Source organism: Pimephales promelas, chromosome 20 (assembly GCF_988280905.1).
Source record: "Pimephales promelas chromosome 20, fPimPro1.hap1.1, whole genome shotgun sequence".
NCBI classification, from domain to species: Eukaryota; Metazoa; Chordata; class Actinopteri; order Cypriniformes; family Leuciscidae; genus Pimephales; species Pimephales promelas.
The window spans coordinates 5413883-5439537 of NC_142788.1; the positions used below are offsets into that span (position 1 = coordinate 5413883).

The window sequence follows — 25655 nt, forward strand, 5'->3', positions numbered from 1 at the left end:
CACAGTAGCAGGATTATAAGGATGCTGTCAGACCGGATGCACTCGCAGATCATGCGTTTCGTGTTGGCCTTCACTTAAAAAGACGAAACAGACTATTTTTTACTCGCAGAGACAGGCGTTTTTTGACATAACTGAATGAATTTGGCCATTGAAGTGCAGAAAGGCATGAAAGAGTGCTCAACTTAGTGAGCTGTCTGAGAGTTCAGCGTTCAAATGTTAACAGTGGCAAGTGTTCAATTTTCAATTTCAGACCCTGGTTACACCGCTTGACATTTTTAAAGTTGTTAGATTTAAATATTGTACAAGGAATGAATGCAATCCCACCACTGAGGAACTAGTATTACTACCGTTACCTCCAACCAGTGGTGGAGGAAGTACTGAATCTCAGTACTTAAGTAAAAGTACAAATAACCAGATAAATATTTACTTTAGTAAAAGTAGAAGTAACACAATGACAACCATACTTAAGTAAAAAGTAAAAAGTACCTGATTTTAAATGTACTTTAAGTATTAAAAGTAAAAGTACTTGCATAACAATTGATTCTCTTAATGACCATTTTCTAATGATTAATAAAACATTTAATTCTAACTCATTCAACCTAATACTCCTATAATGATGTTCATTAATGATGGAAAAAAATTGTTGTCACCATTTCTGAAACAAGCTTGCAATTAGGCAATATAAACCATGCTCATCCTTCCTATAGACCATTTCACAAGATGTAAACAACACTGGTCCAGAAGCACTTCCTGTTTCAGTTTGTAACTGTTTTCTTTATTTCACATGTAAAGAAAACATCTTAAAGATGTTTGTTTAACTTTTTGATTCCGTTTTAAATGTTCTGTTGGTTGTATTTTATCCCAGCTTTTATGTAGTGTTAAAAAACTGAAACAGGAAGTGCTTCTGGACCAGTGTTGTTTACATCTTGTGAAATAGTCTATATGTTAATAACTATGTTTGGCAGTAGACGCGATTAATTTATGGTGTAATTCTGAACCTCTTTGCTTGCCATAATTTTTTTTTTTTTTTTTAAATGAGGCAAAAAAAAAAAAAATACACACGGTGTGTTTCCTAATTTTCGCGTATAAATTGCACGATAAACACACTGCGTACGAGACGCATTTAGTTGATGTATCTATGGCAACCAAACATCACTGGTGAGACAAACGTGCAACGAACGGACGGTCGGATTACGTTTTGGCGGGGGAAAAACAGATCAGAAAATGTAATGAAAATGTAACAGAAGTTGTAGAAATGTAGTGGAGTAGAAAGTATAATAATTGCTGCAAAATGTAACGAAGTAAAAGTAAAAAGTAGGCACTATGTATTGTACTTAAGTAAAGTAAAGATACGTGAAAAATGTACTTAAGTAAAGTAACAAAGTATTTGTACTTCGTTACATTCCACCACTGCCTCCAACAGGTTCAAAAGCAGTGGAGTACTCATTCTTCTTCTCCTCAACTCTACTGTATGTGTGACCCTTACCTTGACAAGAAGTGTTTGCACATTGGAGATTTTGTTTTGAGGAGAGACGTGCTGCTGCACTGCATGCTGGGCCCCCCGGACCGTCACAAGGATGAGAGTGTAGGACAGGATGATGACAGTGCAGGGTACGATGTAACAGAAGAAGAAGAGGCAGATGATGTAGATCATGGCGGGTGTGCTATAGCTGGGTGCGTGCCAGTCGATACAGCAGGCGGTGCCGTAAGGCTCTGACCCGTACTGACCCCAGCCTGAGAGCGGACCAACTGCAAACACTGCCGCATAACACCACACTCCAACCACCAGCAAACGGGCATGGGACGGGGAGAATCTATTACCTGATGAAACACACACACACACACGGCAATGATCAGAACAGGATAATACCATGCTACTTAAACAATTTTTGTAGAGTAGTATTTATAATGTGCATGCACATTTCTATATGTTTAGAACAGTGTTATTTTTGTATCATTAAGATACTATGATTTTATATTTCCTAATTAAACGTCCCCATCTGCATCTGAACCATGTGGGAACGTTCTGTTAGCGTCCCAAATGTCATCTGTATAATGTTCCTGGGTGATCTAAACAATTCATTCATTCATATTTTTTCATTTCATTCTTTTGAAAAAGAAATGAAAAGGAGCAAAAAGAAGATAAACTTATAATATCTGCTCCTTTTCAATATATAACAAATTACAATTCCAAAGAGATACACTTATAACACACATCTACTTTGCAGCACCAAATGTAATAAATAAAATATCACATTTTCCTACTAAATAGATGCATTATATTTTCCTATTAGTAATGCTTACACTCTTCTTAAAAACAAACAAAAAAAATGATGTTGAAGTTATAATTTCCACTATGTTGATTGTTCCACAGACTGACACCCTGTATTGAGACATATTTCCTTTAATTTTGTTCTAAACTCTGAAATCTAAAATTAAATTTACTAACTCTCTTGATGAATCTATTTTGCAATTTTTCAGGTAATGTTTTCAAATGAGCTTTATACATTATTTTTAGAAGACTATATTCTAACAAGTCATTGAATTTTAAAGTTTTTAACTGTATAAATATTGAATTTGTATGGGCCCCATACTTGCTTCCATTTACAATGTGAATGGCACATTTTTGTAATTTAAAGACAGGGTCTATATAAGTCTTGTTTGCACTTCCCTATGCCTCAATAAATGTAATAGGTCAGATGTGGAACAATCAATGAATTATATAACAAAATTAAGGCACATTTATTAACAGATTCTTTTACTTTATATAACGGAGCTAGATTTAACATGATCAATATGGAGTTTCCATGTCAACTGCTTATCGATCACAACACCTAAAAACTTAAATTCATGAGTCCTTTCAATCTGTACTCCTTGTACTGTCAATGCTGCATTTAAATGCATATTTATGCAACTAAAAATCATAAATTTTGTCTTCCTGATATCCTGATTAAAGACAGTCTATTGGCGTTAAACCATCTTATAATTTTCCCAAACTCGTACTCTACAACTTGTAATACCTTTTATATTATATTTTAATACCATTTATATTTTTGCCAGCATAAAAAAGTAGTATCATCCGCAAACAAAATACATTTTAATAACTTACTATATCATTCCAACGTGATCTCATGAGAATACGTATGTATTTGTACGTAAAGTGTCGTTCTATCATATGTATATATAATTTCGTTTTATATGCGCAGAAACGTATAATACTGACGTATACAGTACTAAAACGTAAAATATTTACGTATTAAAAGCACAAAAACGTATTTTTTTTTACGTATGACACAAATCCACCGACGTACACATTTGTACGTATCACAATTTATGCATATTAATATCTTAGCATTATGTTTTGACTCTATTGCATTCCACTGTCTTATTAATTAAGTTTTCAGTCACATTTATTGATATAATACTCATAAATATTAACATTTTGCTCGTTTCGCCTGCATGGTGTTAAACAATACATTATAAAACCTTAAAAATACATTCTTTAAAGTTACTCGTTTAACCATTTTGTAATAGTTTATTTACCTTGAGACACATAAAGCGTTTTCTCCTACAAAACACAACAACAATTCCCAAAAGACATCAATTTTTATTATTTTATTCATACCATGACAGGTGTTTGCTTTTATACTTGTTGCTGATGGTCTTTTTTTGTCTTTGGGACTGAGAACTTGATCCCAAGCTGAAACATGGACTCATCTGACCACAGCACACTTAAGACCACCTGAGCTCAGGGCCAGATAACTCAGTGCTATATCTGCATTGAACAGATTTCGGTAACACTTTAGAATACGGTTGCTTCGTTAATGAATAACACAAGAACTAATGAGTAACACAATATTAACAATCTATTATTAACTAACAAGAAACTCTGATTAACGAACTAGTAAGTAATAGCGCACAGACGAAAGTGGTAGTTCACTATTAAGTAATCAATAACTACTATTTTTTTTTTCATACTTCCCAGAGAATTACTGAAAAAGTTTATTAACAATCTAGTAACTACTATTAACTAAAAGAAATTCTTATTAACGAATTAGTATGTAATAGCTCACAGATGAAAGTGTTACTAGATACTTCTGTGGGAATTACTAATTATTTGGATTCTGGACTCTGGACTTATGGTTGTGTATTATTCTTATTAGTTCCAATGATCTTCACTTTATAATACGGATCCAAATAATTAGTAATTCCCACAGAAGTATCTACTTTCATCTAGTAACACTTTCATCTGTGAGCTATTACTTACTAATTATTTGGATCCATATTATAAAGTGAAGATCATTGGAACTAACTAGTAATGACTCAAGTGTTACTACATGATCTAGTCATGATTTGTGCAACCGTTTGAGATTTTTGGTGAAGTTTAGTATACTTTTAGAAAATGTCTTTAGTAACACTTGAGTAATTACTAGTTAGTTCCAATGATCTTCACCTTATAATACGAATCCAAATAATTAGTAATTCCCACAGAAGTATCTAGTAACACTTTCATCTGTGAGCTATTACTTACTAATTCGTTAATAAGAGTTTCTTTTCGTTAATAGTAGTTACTAGATTGTTAATAAACTTTTTCAGTACTTCTCTGGGAAGTATTAAAAAAATAGTAGTTATTGATTACTTAATAGTGAACTACCACTTTCGTCTGTGCGCTATTACTTACTAGTTCGTTAATCAGAGTTTCTTGTTAGTTAATAATAGTTACTAGATTGTTAATATTGTGTTATTATGTAGTTATTCATTAAGGAACCATATTCTAAGTGTTACCCAGATTTCTAACAGAGACTCAAGTTGCATTTCTTGATGCAGCGGCAGACTGTAATTGGACAACGGTTTTCCAAAATATTCCCAAGCTATATTTAACAGTTGCATGATGGTTTTCATGCAGTGCCATCTGAGGGCCCTGACCCATCTTGGCTTGCAAAAACTGAAATGCTTCTTTTGTACTCAGTCACGAGACCCTCACCAATTACCAGTTAATTGTGGACGGTTCTTAATTATCATTAGTAGTAGTAGGATGGAAAAGATACATTTCCTCTGGTGGAAAGCAGGTGGCAGTATTTCGTTTAATGTAGTTTAAACAGTATTTTGTGTATTATTCTTATGGTCCCAGAAGCTATAACTCACCAGAAGATGATCAGTTAATTGGAACAGCATTATAATGAGTCAGACCATGTAGACTGCTGCACTTTCAGCATTTTAAATAGACAAATAAGTTGCCTTGGAGTGATGCTTCAGGCCCAAATAAATATTCCAGACTTTTGCTGCATCCTCCCCACTGAGCACTCAGAACCGGCCGACAAGACTGTAAAGCTAAAACTACACAGACAGTATATGTGCAAATAAACACAACCATCGATAGAGTTTATTCAGAAACCCCACAGTTCATCAACCCCCTGATTTATTCTTCTCTGTCACAACACTCAACCATCTCACTTTAAAGGATTAGTTCACTTTTGAAAAAACTTTTGCTGATAAATTACTCACCCCCATGTCATCCAAGATGTCCATGTCTTTCTTTCCTCGGTCGAAAAGAAATTGAGGTTTTTGATGAAAACATTCCAGGATTTTTCTCCTTATAATGGACTTCAATGGGAACCAGGTCCAACCGAGGTCCAAACGACAGTTATAACAGTTACAGATGCAGCTTCAAATGTCTTTAAACGACACCAAACGAAATTAATAAGGGTCTTATCATGCGAAACGATCGGTTATTTCAAAACTTATTCCAAAAATGTAACTTTTCTAAGGACAAATGCTAGCCTTGTATTGTGAGGCGTGTTTGCAACGTCACGTAATACGTAATCACGTTCAAAAGGTCACGGGCGACGTAGCCGGAAGTACAGAATCAAAATCGTCCGACATCGTTGTTTTACCTTTTAATTCCTTTTTTGTAAACGGCGTTTGAGTTAGTTTTCACGTTCAACCTATGCGTTCAACTTGTAAACACTCTGACTCTGTACTTCTGGCTACGTCGCCCGTGACCTTTTGAACGTAATTACGTATTACGTGACGTTGCAAACGCGCCTCACAGAATGGAGAAAGGCTAGCATTTGTCCTTAGAAAAGTTACATTTTTGGAATAAGCTTTGAAATAACCGATCGTCTCGCATGATAAGACCCTTATTCATCGTCTGGTGTCGTTTAAAGACATTTGAAGCTGCATCTGTAACTGTTATAACTGTCGTTTGGACCTCGGTTGGACCTGGTTCCCATGGAAGTCCATTATAAAGAGAAAAATCCTGGAATGTTTTCATCAAAAACCTTAATTTCTTTTCAACTGAGGAAAGAAAGACATGGACATCTTGGATGACATGGGGGTGAGTAAATTATCAGCAAAAGTTTTTACAAAAGTGAACTAATCCTTTAACTGCCCATCAGTGCAGCTACATAACATGAAAGAAAAGGGCATACACTCTAAAAAATGCTGGGTTGTTTTAACCCAATTTTGGGTCAAATATGGACAAACCCGAAATGTTGGGTTAAAAAAAAATGGGTCCCACTTTATATTAAGTGGCTTTTAGTACTATGTACTTACATTGAAATTAATAGTTTGTTACAATGGACTTATTGTGTACTTACATGATTTTACATTGTACTTATATTTTAAAATTCCAGCATGTAATTACAGCCATAATTACTTTATGTAATTACATTAGTAATTACACAGTTGACCCTCCCCTCACACCTTAACCTACCCTTAAACCGACCCATACCACCACACCTGTCCCTAACCTTACCCGTATCACATCACAATAGCAGCAAAAGTGTTTTACAATACAACAGGAACAGAATAATACATTGTACTTATTGTTCAATGTAAGTACATAGTACTTAAAGCCACTTAATATAAAGTGGGACCAAAAAAGGTAATGTAAAAATGTAACCCAACGGCTGGGTTAGTCCATATTTGACCCAATGTTGGGTTAAAACAACCCAGCATTTTTTAGAGTGTAGTAACGTATGGTAAATTGAATTCACGCTACATTTAACTCTATTAACCAATTCTCTTATTTTGCTGAATCACATCCTGCAGTAAATGTAGTAGTCTGTGAAATTTAAATTTCTAATTGCTGGTACTCTCAAGCAAAAAATGTATTCAAATTCTCAATATGGCACAACAGCTTCAGCACAACAAAATCACTATATGAAAAAAAAAAAAAAAAACTAAATGAGTCAGAGCCTCAGTAATGTACCATAAAAGAGGGCAATTGAATCCGCGTTTCACAGTTAGGCTGTAGGAAAATATTATCGCTCCAGTGAAGGAAAGGGTTTAAGCATCCAGCTAAACTCACTCACAGCAATGAGTGAGTGAGAAAGGTTATAATCACTTTAGCTTTTGGCTTTAAAATACCACCATAAAAATACAGGAAAACTTGTAGGAACTAAAAAAGAGGCATTTTACAATTGATAAAAATAAGCAGTCTACAATTAGCAGGTCGAAGATGCAAGTGAGTGCATGTGTTAATCTGACCAGCTGTCCTAGTTTACCAACATAAACCAGCGCAGATGCACTTATTCAATCAAATGTATTATTTAAGTAAAGTAACAGTTAGCTGTGCATTAGGTTATTTTTGAGAACAGCTGCCCTGATAAGTTGCGGCATTAATTTAAATATGATGTTGAGTATAAACATGTTCAAATTTAATGTTAAAATGTTAGACTTAAAGGGATAGTCTTTGTTCAAATTAATGGGATTTTTTAATTGTCATTATTTACTCACCCTCATATCGTTCCAATCCCATAAGACCTGTATTCTTCTTAGAAACATAAATAAAAATCATTTTTATGAAATCTGAGAGAATTCTGTCCCTCATTGAAAGTCTGAAACTTTGACTTTTAATGTCTTCTGAATGTATGATGACTAGCATTCGTGCACACATAGAGCAAATCAAATATTATAACTGTGCAAGATCCAATGAGGTTTGTCCTTGCACATCACACAAGCACCAATATGCTTGAAGATTCAAGCTGTTTCAAATTCGGTTTGCCTGGATGCCAGCCCGAACACACAACATTTTTTGGTTGGGAAGCTCTGTCTGGACTTGATCCAATGAAGAGTAATTATGATCGGTTCAGAAATGGTCCGGCCAATCAGATTGCCAGGGTGGGCTTTATAAGATGATGGACAGATGATCTGCCAGGGTTCTCAAGTTTTATCAAAAGCTTGGAGTGAGATTACATGCGGTTAGGGGAGGAGCCCCAATGGAGCTGCGCCCCTGCTCATCCCCGCCCCCCAATTTCATTGCTCATAATTAACCAGCACAAATTGAAATTATAACAACTGGTAAATCTGATAAATGAAAAAAAAAAAAAAAAAAAAGCATATATGAATTACCAATAGAAGATCTAGGTGGAGGGTCTCTCAATCGCAAACTGCTTCAGCAAACACTGAACAAGAAAGCTGAGCAGCAAGCTCATTGAAGCAGGAACCAATCAGCTGTGAGACCGATATGATTGCTAGCAGAGTTAAGGACCAAGCGCCATCTAGAGTTTCATGACAGCACTTTGTATTTGTACCCCTTAAAAAAGTAATAATTATTGCACGTTTTTTTCTTTCTGACAGTGAAGTATCTTAACATAGAATTCAATTCACATGTGGACACTAGTGTGTTTATATCTGCTTCTGTACAACTTCGCTCATGGCTCATCCAATCTGATTACAGACCCAGAACTATCTTGCATTAGTAAGAGGTTTTGTCTGTGCACAGCACTCACTTGACTCTCTATGGATTCCAGCATGTTATATAATCTTCTTTTGTGGTCTCAGTTTTTAGAGGTCTTAACTTCATTTTCAATTAATAAGACTGAATCAGTGTTACTCTCCCAGAGTTTGGAGGTACAAACCAGAAATAGATCCCATATAGTGTCATGTGAATGGAAAAACATCATTCAATTTCCATTAAGGTATAGGTTTTCCTGATATTTTGGAACATTTTGTATATTTTAAAAACAAATATATATACAGTATAAATAGTACAAAATGTAGATCTTTTTAGAGGAAAAAAAGAAAATATGCTTATTCCATTTGTTTTGCTTATTCCATTTGTTCTGAAATCTCTCTCAGGCAGAGATTTCTTGTGCCTGTTTGAAAGTGTCCACTTCTCCCACACACCACATACACTCACCTAAAGGATTATTAGGAACACCGGTACAATTTCTCTTAATGCAATTATCTAATCAACCAATCACATGGCAGTTGCTTCAATGCATTTAAGGGTGTGGTCCTGGTCAAGACAATCTCCTGAACTCCAAACTGAATGTCAGAATAGGAAAGAAAGTTGAATTAAGCAATTTTGAGCGTGGCATGGTTGTTGGTGCCAGACGGGCCGGTCTGAGTATTTCACAATCTGCTCAGTTACTGGGATTTTCACACACAACCATTTCTAGGGTTTATCAAGTATGGTGTGAAAAGGGAAAAACATCCAGTATGCAGCAGTCCTGTGGGCGAAAATGCCTTGTTGATGCAAGAGGTCAGAGGAAAATGGGGCCGACTGATTCAAGCTGATAGAAGAGCAACTTTGACTGAAATAACCACTCGTTACAACCGAGGTATGCAGCAAAGCAGTTGTGAAGCCACAACACGCACAACCTTGAGGCGGATGGACTACAACAGCAGAAGACCCCACCGGGTACCACTCATCTCCACTACAAATAGGAAAAAGAGGCTACAATTTGCAAGAGCTCACCAAAATTGGACAGTTGAAGACTGGAAAAATGTTGCGTCTGATGAGTATCGATTTCTGTTGAGACATTCAGATGGTACCCTTACGAAAAATAATTGCAGTACAATGAAGTACAACTGCAGTAAAACTGCAGTTTAAAGCAGTATAACTGCAGTACAATGAAGTACAACTGTAGAATTGCAGTATTAACGAAGTATAACTGCAGTATAGATACAATGTGACTGTAGTACATTGAAGTGCAACTGCAGTAAAACCACAGTACAAAAAGTACAACTTCAGAATAGTGAAGTAAAACTGCAGTACAACTGTAGATTTGCAGTATTAACAAAGTATAACTGCAGTATAGATACAATGTGACTGCAGTACAACTGTAGATTTGCCGTATTAACGAAGTATAACTGCAGTATAGATATAATGTGACTGCAGTACAACTGTAGATTTGCCGTATTAACGAAGTATTACTGCAGTATAGATATAATGTGACTGCAGTACAACTGTAGATTTGCAGTATTAACGAAGTATAACTGCAGTATAGATACAATGTGACTGTAGTACATTGAAGTGCAACTGCAGTAAAACAGCAGTACAAAAAGTACAACTTCAGAATAGTGAAGTAAAACTGCAGTACAACTGTAGATTTGCAGTATAATGAAGTAGTTGCAATTAATATCAGTTCAGTGATACACTTTAAAAAGTGATAGACTTTTTTGATAGAGAAAACTAATCATTTTTTTTTTATCTTTTTGTTTTTATTGGGCTCTCAGGCAATGATATCAGTTTTGCCATTAAAAAGGGAAATTACTGAACCTAAATAAAGGAGCAAAAAAAGACAGATGAAGTTTTTGTTTTTTGCATCTGAAGTCTTGGCCTACCAATATTAAACTGTACTGCAGTTCTGCTGTTTTGTGCGAGACATAGCCCATGTGACGAGCTTCCTTCGCGCGCACGCGCCGCGGGCGTTGTCCTGACAACGAGTCTCGAGAGCAGCTGATGCTCATTACTGTCAGTCAGCGTCTTTCCGCGTAGTGTCTGCTCCATAAAATATGGTTTGGTTGATTTCCTCACTGAAATTATCGTTCATATAGGTTCATATTTATGAACTATCACAATTAAAACACAAAGACATGACAGCATTACTCGTGGTGACGACGGTCATTAACAAGTGGAATGGAAGAGAAGCGTTTTCTGGAAGCAAAAAAGAAGTTCATTGCGCGAGGCCTTGTCAAGTCATTCAGCTTAGAGGTGAGTAAATTATAACATATAATGTCCTCATATTTCTCTTTTTTTATTTTAGATTGGTGTAAAAAAGACTTTACGTATATGTTGTTCAACCCGGTGGGAAAATAAGAGGAAACGCCGCTTCTATTCTGTAATGTTAGTTTTACCATTCTCCGGTTTAACGTTACACTGTTTAACTGCGTCACAGCAGATTGTGTAACTTATGTTTGCCCTTTGCAGCATATTGTCTATCACTTTTAACAGATTTTTTTTAAAAAACTATCTGTATTGTATGAAGTGCTATACACGGTGACTTTACTTGTTTAAATTTAATATCAGGAATATTAGATATATCAGACACTAACTTACTGGAAAATACAAGCAAATTATGTTCAGTAGTTTGACATTATTTTTTTTTTTAAGTAGGCTAACTTACTTTTTTTGTGTGATTGCTATTTCCAGGAAAATGTACTGGTAACAACTAAAAACAGAAGACGATGGCTGGGGTGAAACAAATATGCACTCACAGACTTTAAAAATTGTGTGTCTCTGCTTTTTTCCAGAAATGCATGTTATTGGGCAAATTGTGTAGACTGTCAATGGAGTGACAGAAAGATTTCATCAAAAATATCTTCAGTTGTGTTCCCCGTGTCTTGCGGGGTTGGAATGACATGAGGGTGAGTAATTTAACTTTTTATCTGGAGTGTTCAAACTCATTATTAATGCTGAACAATAAACCATAAATTAACATAAATAGGATGTAATTCAATAAGATTAAATCTAATATGGATATGTCTAGATATAGAATAACATTTTGCTAAAGAAAACCTCAAAAAGGTTCATTATAGATACAGTAAGATACAGTAAACACCTGTTCACTGGTCATTTTCCACAGCTGTATGCAAAGGCAAGTGGGCTTCTCCTGGGAGACTAAATTAATCACCTAGTTTAGTGCTGTCTACTGTTTTAGAAGAGGAAGTTGCTCAACTGCATTTGTGAGAAAATTGAGCCGAGATCTCTTATATAAAGCCAAGTGTTAGGGACGCACGATGACATCAGCACGACATCGGTATCAGCCGATAAAAGCTTAATGATCATCGGTATCGACCGATAGTAATATCTCTGCCGATGAGCCTTGCCAATATGTGGTGGATATACTATGCGCACGTGACGACCGTGAACGTAGCATGAGCGCCAGCAACTTAAATGTCCAGCTGTGTGGAGGAAAAGGTGCGCTTCAGTATCGAGTTCTTTTTCAGGCTTGAACAAACCATAACACACACACAATATGTGCCAAAATGTCAGTTTTGTCGAGTGTCCTCATTAGAGCAGTTTTAAAGGTCCCCTGACATTTTTTTTTATTATTATTTTATAATGTTTCCTGGGTTGCCCTTATGTTAGTATGTTTTTTAGATCAAAAATAGTCATAATTTCATAATTTCAAATGACTCAGAGCCGGTGTTGTGCCTATTTTCCACCCTCCGCCAGCGGAGCGCTGATGAGGGGGCGATCACATTAACACATGTCACCACTCACCACTCTTTTGCCATGTTCAATATTCTCCCCAACACTTTTTAAAACATCTTCGTGGCAAGGATGTACCAATACAAAATAATAAAACATCTCCAGTTAACTTTCAGACCATTCAATTTGTTTGTTTGTCAAATTAGAGTCCATCTAGCTCTGAAATGTGTTGTTTTTTTAAATCAAGTGATCACTTTTTGGCAGGTAAAATACTGCATTATAATGGTTGTATTGGCCCTTTACAGGTATTTTAATAGGTCAAAAGTACTGGGTGAGTAATAATCAGTCAGATTTAACCTCATTAATATAAGCAACACATTTCAGGGCAGAAATAACCTTTCAATCAATAAGTAGAGGCTTCAATCACTGAAGGTTGGTTGTAATAATGGTTGTACTGGGTGAGTGATGTTTATTTGCACGTTATGTCTGCTTGATCCACATAAAAGCAACTGCATTCGTAAAGTGAATGGGCGATACACCTGTAACACGCGGCGCGCGCTCCCGCGGCCGGCCATCAATCTTCGGCGGACCATCACTTTTCGGCTACGAGTCATTTGAAATACAATAAACGTACAAATAAATATTACAGATTAAAAAACGATCGGAAATGTCGTCCAATTTTCTAATACTATTGTTTGATGACAACAATACATTTGGAAAACAAAATACAGCCATTTCTGATTTTTTCTTTTAAACAAAAAACCAAGTTGCACCCTTTTTTAAATGTCATCTTTCATTCCGAAATAGAATAATGAATGAACGAAAAAGTACACGGGCCGTGCGTGTATTTTTTTATATATATATATTATTATATGGGGGGAAATGTGTATAAATATCGGTATCAGCCAAAATGAGTTTGCAAATATCGGCATATCGAATATCGGCCAAAATCCAATAATTTGCGTCCCTACCAAGTGTCTCACACTGCATTTTCGCTCAAATTGACCTTTTCACTTGCGCATTGCTTGCTTTGTTTATGAGTCGAGTTTTCCTTTAAAAAGCAGATTGAGTTTGTTTGCAAATGCTGGATTTGTTTGTTTAATTATGGCACAATATTAATTCCATTGAATAACTCCTATTTCAAAAAACAGTGGCGTGTTCCTGCATTAACTTGCAGATTCATTTTAAGCATGATATATGCCTGTGGTGAAGAGTAACTGAAAAGATTGTCTCTGATTCTTTTTGTTTGTTTATTACAGACTACTTCCAAAATTGTGTTTCCACATCTGAGATGAAGGCAGTGAAAAGAACGAAGTGGAATAAGAATAAGCTCTTCAAAAAACACAACTTCTCTGAATAATGTGGGGGAAGATGTTTGCATGATTTGTAAATAAACACTTTAAATACATTGTCTAACTCTCAGCCTGTTATTTGAAATAAAATAAAAATAAAAATCACGTTATTTGTTGCATTGCAGTTTGAGACATTCACTGTTTTGTACCTTAATTCATTATTGCAGATGTGTGAACTTATTTGGGATATTCTGGTTGTATTCCAATGGTATTGTACAGCATTTTATTTGTATTGCATTTCAGTAGTATTGTACTTTAGTCGAATTATGTATTGCAGTGCTTCCGCAGCTATATTGCAGTATTATTGCAGTACTACCGCAGTTATATTGTAGTACTACTGCACTTATATTGCAGATCTACCGCAGTTATATTGCAGTATTATTGTAGTACTACTGCAGTTATATTGCAATATTATTGTAGTACTACTGCAGTTATATTGCAGTATTATTGTAGTACTACTGCAGTTATATTGCAATATTATTGGAGTACTACTGCAGTTATATTGCAGTATTACCGCAGTTATATTGCAATATTATTGGAGTATTACTGCAGTTATATTGCAATATTATTGGAGTACTTCTGCAGTTATATTGCAGTATTACTGCAGTTATATTGCAATATTATTGGAGTACTTCTGCAGTTATATTGCAGTATTACTGCAGTTATATTGCAATATTATTGGAGTACTACCACAGTTATATTGCAATATTATTGTAGTACTACTGCAGTTATATTGCAATATTATTGGAGTACTACTGCAGTTATATTGCAGTATTACCACAGTTATATTGCAGTATTATTGTAATACTACCGCAGTTATATTGCAGTATTATTGTAATACTACCGCAGTTATGTTGCAGTTCTACTGCAGTTGTACTCCAACTACTGTATACTGCAATAATGCAGTTTTTTCGTGTCCAAAAAACTGCATTTTTTACATGCAGTATTACTTCTAAAAAAACTGCAGTAATTTTTTGTAAGGGTAGAGTCAGAATTTGGCGTGAACAGAATGAGAACATGGATCCATCATGCCTTGTTCCCACTGTGCAGGCTGGTGGTGGTGGTGTAATGGTGTGGGGGATGTTTTCTTGGCATACTTTAGGCCCCTTAGTGCCAATTGGGCATTGTTTAAATGCCAAGGCCTACCTGAGCATTGTTTCTGACCATGTCCATCCCTTTATGGCCACCATGTCCCCATCCTCTGATGGCTACTTCCAGCAGGATAATGCACCATGTCACAAAGCTCGAATCATTTCAAATTGGTTTCTTGAACATGACAAATGAGTTGACTGTACTAAAATGGCCCCCACAGTCACCAGATCTCAACCCAATAGAGTATCTTTGGGATGTGGCGGAACGGGAGCTTCGTGCCCTGGATGTGCATCCCACAACTCTCCATCAACTGCAAGATGCTATCCTATCAATATGGGCCAACATTTCTAAAGAATGCTTCCAGCACCTTGTTGAATCAATGCCACATAGAATTTAAGCAGTTCTGAAGGCAAAAGGGGGTCAAACACGGTATTAGTATGGTGTTCCTAATAACCATTTAGGTGAGTGTAACATGCTGTGTAGTGTAGTTTAAATGCTTCAACTTAAGCTATAAGTACACTTTAAATTTAACACAGATTTAAAATCCACAGATTTGAGATTTTTGGGCAACTCCTGACAACAGTGCGTGTTTGTTTTCTTTGTTTTACACAGTTCTCAAAGTCATAATGTGACTTTGTGTATTACAGCGGACATCGCGTTTTTTATGGTGAAATTACCGTTTTCTCACGTCAAACCATGATGATTTTGACCATAAACAATGCACTGTCACTTTAATCGAGGGTGAGCAATGAGGCAAAAATAGACTTCCTGCCAAAATGATCACAGCACTGCTTCTATAGGATGAGCCGGCCATGATGCCAGTTAGTTAAATGGTGTGAGACAGCTCTGTTATCACAGCAGCTTGGTTCTCCTTGACATCAGGCTGAATGGAATCAGAATGAAAAAGGCCCTTCATCAATCATTTGTTGGGTTGGATTACATTTAATAGCGAGAGTCATGGATGGGTGGCAATTTCAAGGCTGCTGAATTGCAGAAACTGAGCTGCTGCTCATCACTAAATCCTGTGTCTCTCCTCCAATTGATTTCACCATATGACCGAGAACACAATGAATCAAACAATAAAACTGTAAATATAAAACAATTTGCCTCTGCTGGACTACATTCTTCTTTTTGACCTGTTATTAAGTCTATATTCTCAATTGAAGACAAAAAGAGAAATTATATACAGTAGATCTTAATGTTTTAACACATCCAAATCAGATCAGATATCGTGAACAGTAAAAATCACATGAAATGCAGTTTTTACAAATCAAGCTACATTCGTAACTCTGAACAGTTGTGATACACAACATTGACAGTCAATAATTTTAGATCAGATTCCAATCAGATACACAAATAATCTGATTTGGACTGTCTCTGTTTAAAATTGGGAAGAGAAGGCAATCCATTCATTAATTTTGAATTGGGTTACATTGAATGATTATTTGTGCAAAGTCTAAGCGGCAGTGCTTCAGAAATTGAGCTTCATACAATAAACAGTACTTGCCCTTTTATATCCTCTATTTATCTAAAGCCCTATTCGCACGGGATTAGTATTATCTGGGGACCTTGAGTGAATTGGAAATTACCCCCTAAAACACACACACATCTGAATTTCGTGTGGTGCATTCCCACGGGATGAGCGAAGCCTGTGATTTTGCTCGAATAAACGGACTTATTTCCTGGATATGAAGTCAATGTGGCTATTGCTTGGAAATGTCTTGTCGTTATTATAGATCTAGCTGTATGATATATCATAAACAGAACAAAGTTCTTTACTGCATGCTGCTAAACATGTCATTCATCTCCATCTAATCTTTTTATTTTTGATCTTCTGATGGTTTTCAGATTTATAGTAAAAGATACCCTCTACATTTATAGTAAAACTTTATGGTATAGCTCTAAAGGAATGAGAACATCCTGCAAAGATTTTTATCTGAAAGTGCACCGTATATAAAGTTATTGTCTTTCAAAAGTGAGAGTCGACTCTGAGTCTATGAAATGAATTGGCTTTATGCCCAGCTGCACTACTTCCTGAACTTCAGCCAGCTCCTTGTTTCCTGTCTGCCATTATTGGCCAAATTGATTAATTCAGGTGTGTCTGATATTGTTGCCATGACTACTGAGGTCAGGTACACCTGAATTAATCAATTTGGCCAATAATGGCAGACAGGAAACAAGGAGCTGGCTGAAGTTCAGGAAGTAGTGCAGCTGGGCATAAAGCCCATTGTTTTTGAAACAAGTCATTAGCTGTTACATCGTGACGTAGACAGGTCATTGGCCGCTCCCAACAACTGTGCGCGCAGACTTGAAGTGACGTCTATAACACATTCAAATACATGTTCATGACCCCTTTAAGTATAATTGTTATATTTTCTCCTTTTTGTAAAATTCTTGTTTTGTTACTTGGACTTTAAGGTTGCATTCTGCCTGGTTATTGTGTTGTAGCCTATTCTTTCTCCAATACCATTGTGTAGTCAGTTTGTAGTTTTTTTATTGTTTCTAAGGTGTTCCTTGTTTATGATGTTCTAATTTGCAAAAAGAAATACAGTTATGCAGTCTTTTATTTGAGTAGCCTACAAAAATATAAAAAGCGTTTTAATAATCATTATTACAGCATCAAGGTCAATGACAGAAAATAATCATTTTGTCGTAATATTGCAGCCTTACTCAGTAATGAGTGCCTATTTTTTTATTTTACAATTTATAGGCCAAGCTTTGGGTGTGAGAGCCTGCTTTTTGTGTCTCAAGCCTCAAGGTTTGTTTCTGTAAGCAAATTGACTTTCAAAAACAAACTCACCTTTACAAAAATATTAACTGAAGTACAAAGTGTGACCTTGAGCCCCCAAAGCTGCCATGTAACATTCTTTTTAAATGAAATGAAAACTGTCTTTCTTCTTTCAATTTATAAGCACTTTCATCTCCTTTTGTTGCTGTCCATCACTTGAGATGTCTTGTTTCTTTGTCTGAAGCACTGGAAATGTTGTTTTCATCCTTTTAAGGAACTAGACTGGCTTTGACATTTTCAAAACAATTACTAACCTGAGTCTAAATCCTGAAAGATCTATTGTTCAGCTGTGTCAACTGAAATTTCATCTGCTGCATTATGGACTGTCTCTGGTCCAGTCAAACCAATCTCAAATTCTTGCGGTGTGACAGTTCATCAGTGGACAAAATGAATGCTCAGGCTCCCAAAATATTATTGAAAAAAATATATTTATTTTAATAATATTAATTAAATAAATATTATATTATATTTGTTTATGTTTGCCAAGTCATATCAAGTGTTTATCTTCTAACTACGTTCACACTGCAGGCTGAAACGACCTAATTCCGATTTTTTTGCCCCTGTGCGACCTGTATCTGATTTTTTCATGACAGTCTGAACGACACAGATCCGATCTTTTCAAATGCGACCCAGGCCAATTGGGTATGTGGTCTAAATCCGATATGTATCCGATCTTTTGAAATGCGACTTCAATCTGAGCGGCCAGGTCACATATATCCGACCCGCACGTCATTGCACGCACCTGTAGCCAGCCAATACACGCTAACTCCAACGCGTTTCCTCACTGTTATGGCCCACTGCAGACGTGTCTCTTCCCCAGTGTTGTGCCTGAACGCGTTCAATGAACGATAGTGCATGAACGCGTTCATATTTTTCGCGTATCATATTATTCACGTTCGCCCGAAATAAACATACTGTATTACTGCCTGATGAACATTACTGTGAACACGTTCATTCTGGTGTATGTGAACGTGCGCTCTCTGTCAGTATAACTTTGTACAGTAGGGTGCCAGATATAGAGCCTCCCAGAGCCGATCCGCCCTATACGCTCACTACGCAAGCTGCGTAGGGCCCCGCAAATTACTCAAGGCCCCGCCTCCCCCTCCTCGTGTCATAGCGCGTCAATTAATGTTGACAAAAAGAAGCGAAACTATCCCTCTGGTCACGATTAGAGAAAGAAGAAAAAACATGAGAGTGAATTGCGGGAACAACATTTAGGTAAACTTGTGTTCTCTTCTCTCCAAGTTTGATGTCAGTCAGCAAAGTAAAGTTAAGTTTATGTGCATTTCTATTGTGTTTTTTCGGTCTTGCTGACCACCTAGCTGGGCAGACAGGCTGTGCATCTCTTGCATCACTTCTCTTTGTGCCTGACTGACAAAAGTGAGAGTAAAATACAATTATTTATTACGTTTGTTTTTGATAAACAACAAAGTGCAAGTTGCGCAACGGTGTTTGTTTACTGCAGCTCGGAAAAGATAACCGCGTCGCGTGTAGGCTATCATGCGTGTTCATATGCGCGTGCATGAAATGAAACGCGCATTTTTTCAAGCAGAAATATATGTGGACATACTGTACAATATATGGGCGGGAAATTATGGCACTCCTCTCATCAAAGTACACATTATACATACATACTTTTAAAACAAGAAACTGATTAGTCTCAGTCAATGTGTAGTTAAACATTCTAAACAACTGCAGCAGCACTAATTATGCAAGATGGAAAGCAATATTGACAATTTGACATTGATTGACTATTGATATATAGGCTATATTGAATTTAAAATGTTGATTAGCTGGACATACTGGTCAATATGGATGCACATCCCTCAGTAAATAATAATCATAAATCAAGAATTGCTTCAACATGCATAATAATAAAAAAAAAACTTTAACATGCCATGGCAAGCCATTTTAGCTTTTATTCATGCACAGTTTATGTATTTTTGATATCAAGAATATCAATTTTTTTTTTTTACTATTTTCAATGTGAATTCTTGATTATTTTTTACTAGTAAGGCCCCTTAGTTACATTTTTATCTACCAATGTCTATTTTTGATATCAGGAATTACATGTTCACTTGTACAAAAGTTAATTCTTGATATCAATGAGCTCACGTCATGGCGTCACGGGTCAGGTAGAGGGCCCCATAGCAGAATTTTGCTTAGGGCCCCAGGTAGGTCAGGATCAGCACTGGAGCCTCCCAAGCGAAAACCTGGCTAAAACACATGTGAAAATGCCTTAAAATGTAGCGAATAACCACCCAATCTGGCAACACCGCGGCCGCCGGTGACAAAGCACGGTGACAAAGCAAACACGCACTATCAATTAAACGGGTTTTATGACGAGGTAGGTGAGGATCGGAAAAATCTTACATTTATGTGCAAACTGCCCGTCGATAAAATAATTATTGTCTGTGTTTGTATATGGGCTGTGGCAATAATAATAATAAAACAAAAGCTCGCAACATATGAAAAAAAAAAGAACTATTCAGCAAACAACAAGTGACGTCTTGGACCGTTGATTACTCTTCTGCGCATGCGGGTCACTTCTGGGTCATTTCATGTTCACACAGGAGATCACAAAAGGTCGCATTTAATTGGAAATGTGAACGGCCTTGCAAAAAAATCTAATTTTTTCAAAAAATCGGAATTGAGCATTAAGCCCTGCAGTGTGAACGTAGCCTAATGTACATAACATGACATAACATTTCTTTCATTTGCAGTAGAAGTGTTAATCGCAGCAGAAGTGTTAATCCCAGCCAAAATGCCAAAATATGCTGATACTCTTATGAGTAAAATGCAAAGAAATGGACAGAACCAAATCATCATTATTGTCAAGCCTGTTCAAATCAAATCAAATCACATTTATTTATATAGCACGTTTAAAAACAACACACATTGGCCAAAGTGCTTATAATAACACATGCAGCACATATAATCTGACATCATAAAACAACGTATAATACAAATTACAAAAAGTTTACAATTAGTCAAAAGCTAGAGAGAAGAGATAAGTCTTTAAAAGAGATTTAAATATATATCATAAATTCAGACATGTAGGGACTAAATTAGCACTCGAGAAAATGCTGTCACATTTTATGACATTTTAATCAGTTTAAATAAATAACACAGACTACTTTTACTTTTTTCACTACAAGGTGGGGGTTTTGTGAATGACTATCATTCCAATTCTGTGACTATCATTCCGAAACAGTGCCAGCAGCAATATGACTAAAGATAGCAAGAGTGTTAATTCAAGAGTGTTAAATCTTCTTTTCTATTTGTATCTGTTATATGTTGTGTAAATTTGTTTTCATTTGTTGTTGCTGTTTTTTTTTTCTAAGAAAGCTGAACAATATCTCTTGCAGAAGTGAAGCCTGGGGTGAAGATTGGAGATATCAAACCCGTGGATGGTGGCAACTGTAATCACTTGGCTCACTCCAGCTGTCTCTGTTAAATCATAAACAGGGTTTTACTTATTCCAGGCAGATTTGCAGCCAAAGGATGGAAAAGTGTGAATTAAGCCGATTGTGCCTAAAGACACTCAACACAAATCAGTTTAGAGTCAGCACACTCCCAGTTAGACCATGAAACCCACAGAGTTCTCAGATCCGTAATAACCCCCCAACCTCATTCATCAGCAACATAAGTTGATAAACACAAAGTTTAATAACTAACAAAAAGGCTAAATGTTCAACAGAACCCAACAAGACGCAAATAAGTGAAAACTAGCTCTAAAAGACAGAAAAACTCAACACAGGTATTAAACAGTTTTTGGAGATTAAAGGGGTGATGAACTGAGAAAACTAATTTTCCTTGTGCTTTTGACATCTACGAGGTCATCATATTATAAAAATATCCCATAAGTTTCAGAAGTGAAAACTTCCTTGTTAGTCCAATAAAAGCTTTTATTGACACCAGCCTCTGCAAACTACTCGTTTTTCAAAGTGGGGAACTATGACGACAAAGATGATTAAACACCACCCCTGCAGAAGAAGATCAACGCCTACTTCAACACGGCCGGTTTAGCCCCGCCCACTGATTCACGCATTACTCGCAATCACGCATAGCTAAATAACATAGGCCTACCTCGTGCTGAAAACACTGATCGAGCTACCGAGCAAAACAGAATATTGTGCAGTGCCTAGTTGTGAAAGACGACTGTCGCTGCATATGCTTCCTCTGAGTGTAAGTCTTTAGGAGGCGGATATCAAGTCTGGCCATGGTCTGCTGCAGAGTCAGTTGTTCCTCTGCCAGTACGAGCAAAAAGGACGTGCAAAAAGGGACGCAATAGTTTCTGATTTGGATTTGTTTTGGATTTCAAAAATCAGTGATTGCCATTATTTGCATTTTTTTGGTTATTCTGTTAATCATTGCATGCATCGCTAATACATATTCTAAAAACAAAAATTCGATTGTGATGAATATATACATATATCAATTAGTGACAGAATAAAATTTATTGTTTTTGGTCAATTTTGACAGCTGTTTGGAGGATTATTTTATGAGGCCAAACTCTTTCTACTTTGCTGTAGTCCTATACTGAAAGGCTGAATATGCTAAAGCCTACCTAATCACTGTAGCCTGATGGATGAACAAATACAATTAAAACCTCATGGATAAATAGGATATCTTGTAAGATACTGCATGATCCAAATATTATTTGATACATTTTGAAAGTTTTCATTACATTTTGGGCATGAAATCCACGTTAAATCCACCCTTCTGATGGGATCAGTTTAATCCAGATTTTTCAAATCCTACAAAAAAGTTCTGAAAAACCCAAACTAAAGGTTTAATCCGGATCAAAACCAATATTGGATTAAGTGATCTAATCCGATTATGTAATCCATTTTTTTTATTTTGAAAAACCCATTTTCAAGATTTGATCCATCCGTTATCCAAAATCCTAGTGGATTACTTTTGAAAAACTGGGTCCAGCTGATGAGGTAAAACATCGTCGTCTGTTCGCTTCATTTCACTGAGGATTGTCCTGTAAACAAGACTGGATTTGCAGACCGATTAAGAGTAAAGAACGGTGCTGTACCGTCTATATTGGATATGACAGGAATTGTGCAACACACGGACTCTGGGTCAAATCATTCCGGTTGCCATTTTACAACATTGGACGTTTTAAAAACAATTTCCCCCAAGTGGATCAACGGGACTCATTATAATATCCAAATCTGGGTAATGCTTGCTTTTACAGTACAGTACTTACAATGTACTTTCAGTGTACTTGCCTAGAAAGTACGGGCTAATATAAGGTAAGTACATGGAACAGAGGTAGGTTTAGGGGTAGGTTCAGGGTTAGTACTAGTTATTACCCAGTAATTGTATTTACTAAAATAAGTACATAGTATTTACATGGGTAACTGGACTGTACAAGGAAGCGTTACCCAAAACTGTTATCCACTCACAGCAGTGGGCGTTTTACTTCCAAGTTGTCAGTGCAAGACACCCATAAAAACCCAACGTTTTTCAGCTAGGCTAAAAACTTGGATACGAAATAACCTATTACTTATTCATTTTGATGCTTTTGAATGCAAAAACCAAGCAAACGTCATAAGTTGACCTCAGACAACAATATAATCAAATTTTAAAAGCCAGTTCATGACCCCTTTAACTGATAACAGTATCTGCACCTGAGATATAATAGTAGTGATACTATATCTTTTAATACAGATTTTGCATCTGAAAATCCAATCCAATAAATTAAATTATTTCATTTTGTTTGTCAAATAAGCACACAGTATGGCGCACAGAAAAATCCCCAGAGTTAATTAACTCTCATAAGAGAACATTTAGTCCCATTGTACAGAGAGCTAAAGTAACAAAGTAAATCCTACTTGAAGGTAATGAGATAGTAAAGTGATTAATTAAGAGATGATTTACCATAAGTGATGAACACATGCTGTTAACAAACAGAATCAATGAAGGAAAGAGAAACACAAGAACTACAACTGAGTTCCAACCACTGCCTTATATGAAATCAACTGAAGATAAAATACATTAAATCTCTCAAGATCTCAGCAGAGGGGGATTAAACAACTCCACAAATAGCATTACCAGATTCACTTATCACTAACCAGAATAACTTTATTTTTATCAGATGTCAACAGAGACAAGAAAACATGACTGGTTAATAAAATCTATCAACATAAGGGTGACCAAAAATTTTAAACAAAACGTCAACATCTAAACCTCAGTTAATTCTCAATAAGAACTCAATAAGAACTGCTATGCCCGCATGACAAAAAATGCCTACTCATGGTCCCTGCACAATATCTAATCGGGTGGTAACAGGAGATGATGCATTTGAAAATATGGGGTGGTGATGGCGCAGTGGATAAGATACATGCCTTTGGTGTGAGAGACCCAGGTCCGAATCCACTGTGAGACACCAATGTGTCCCTGAGCAAGACACTTAACCCCTAGTTGTTCCAGAGGCGTGCAACCTCTGACATATATAGCAATTGTAAGTCGCTTTGGATAAAAGCGTCAGCTAAATGTAAATGTAATGAAAATTGTATTTCGCTTTTTTTCAAATACAATAACAATAACAAACAATAGACCAATCACAAAGAAAGCAAAAACAGCACAAAAAACAACAACAAAAAAGAAGAAAAAGGGAGATACAATGTAAGATAGTTAGAAAATCAACTTTATCAAATCATGTGTCACTATATTTATATAATTCAAAAGGGGTTTCCAGATTTTATCAAATAATTCACCCTTGCTTCTCATTGAATATGTGATGTTCTCTAAGGGTAAACAGCTACAAATCTCTGACAACCACAATCCAATTGGCACATCAGTGTCTGCTTTCCATTTCAAAGCAATGCACTTTTTAGCTATTGTTAACACTATTTCAGTAAGCTTCATAGCTTTTCTGTTTCGGAGGTTAGAGTTGGTAAAATTGCCTAATAAACACAACGTTGGAAAATTGATTCCATGAATCTGTGATATACTATCACATACTTGCACCCAAAAACAATTTAACTTTAGGACACAACCAGGTGGAATGCAAAAATGTCCCTTCTTCTGTACCACATCTGAAGCAAAGGGGTGAAATACTGTTGTTAAATGTATGTAATCTACACTCACCTAAAGGACCTAAAGGTTTTCTAATGTTAGGCTAACGCTATGTTAGATTTTAAAGATAACGTTCAAATACGTTGTTGACTTAACTTAGTACAGATGTAGACATCCTTGTTTGATTTATCCATGTTTAGTTGGTGTTGTCATCTACCGCATAACTAAAGCCAAGTTCACACTACAGGATTTTAAGCCCGATTTATGCCCGATTTGCAAATCGTTGAGCTCACCGACAGGTCAGGGTGTTATCGCGTACAAATCGCGGGGGATTAGCGGACGATGAGCGCTTCCCAATCTGTTGAAAAGAGCCAACAACGCAGCGAAAACGCTCGCAGACGCGTCGCAGAGTCCAGAAAAATATCTAGCATGCTAGATATCCAGAGCCATCGCGCACTCAACCTCAGTGATTTCATGAGTACAGCCAATAGGGATGGGTATCGTTAAGGTTTTATCGGTATTACTACTCTTACCGATACGGCTTATCGATCCGGTACTTTAACGGTATTCTTATCGGTTCTTTTTGGTGTTTTTTTTTTTTTTTTAAGATTTAAGAACATAATTAAACTTTATATTATTTTGAAATGTAAAATAGAAAAGGCAAAACGAAGAAAAATATCTTTTTGTTATGCAGCAATTTGTAGGCTTTTTTGTTTTATATACAAAAAGGATATAAGAAAAAAACACAAGAATACAATTAATCAAAGATACAAATTATATACAAAGTGCTTTAATTTCAGGAAGGTGTACTAACATATCTTTTCAGGTAATTGTTTCTGTCTGAAAAGAAACCTAATTTAGTAATCAAATATAAAATAGCACTGTATAGTTTATCATAGATAGATTAAAGCTTATTAAATCTAAAGTTACTCATTCAAAAGCTGTGAGTGATTTTCTCTGCCTTTTGTTGACTGCTGCCCCTTTAAGACCGAGTGCAGATCTA

At 36.2% G+C, this 25655-nt stretch overlaps 1 protein-coding gene and 1 long non-coding RNA gene across 3 annotated transcripts in view; one reads left to right on the forward strand and one right to left on the reverse strand.

Annotated features, from left to right (window-relative positions):
- Positions 1-25655, reverse strand: part of opn7b (opsin 7, group member b) — a 188803-nt gene that overhangs the window by 17041 nt on the left and 146107 nt on the right. For both annotated transcript variants that reach the window (XM_039689905.2, XM_089124451.1), the window contains one exon: positions 1487-1821. In XM_039689905.2, the coding sequence (XP_039545839.2) occupies positions 1487-1821 (335 nt within the window). The remainder of the gene's footprint in view (positions 1-1486; positions 1822-25655) is intronic.
- On the forward strand, positions 10457-13839 carry LOC120477102 (uncharacterized). The gene is made up of 3 exons (XR_016148110.1): positions 10457-10945; positions 11485-11598; positions 13645-13839. It is a non-coding gene; the product is annotated as an uncharacterized LOC120477102 (long non-coding RNA).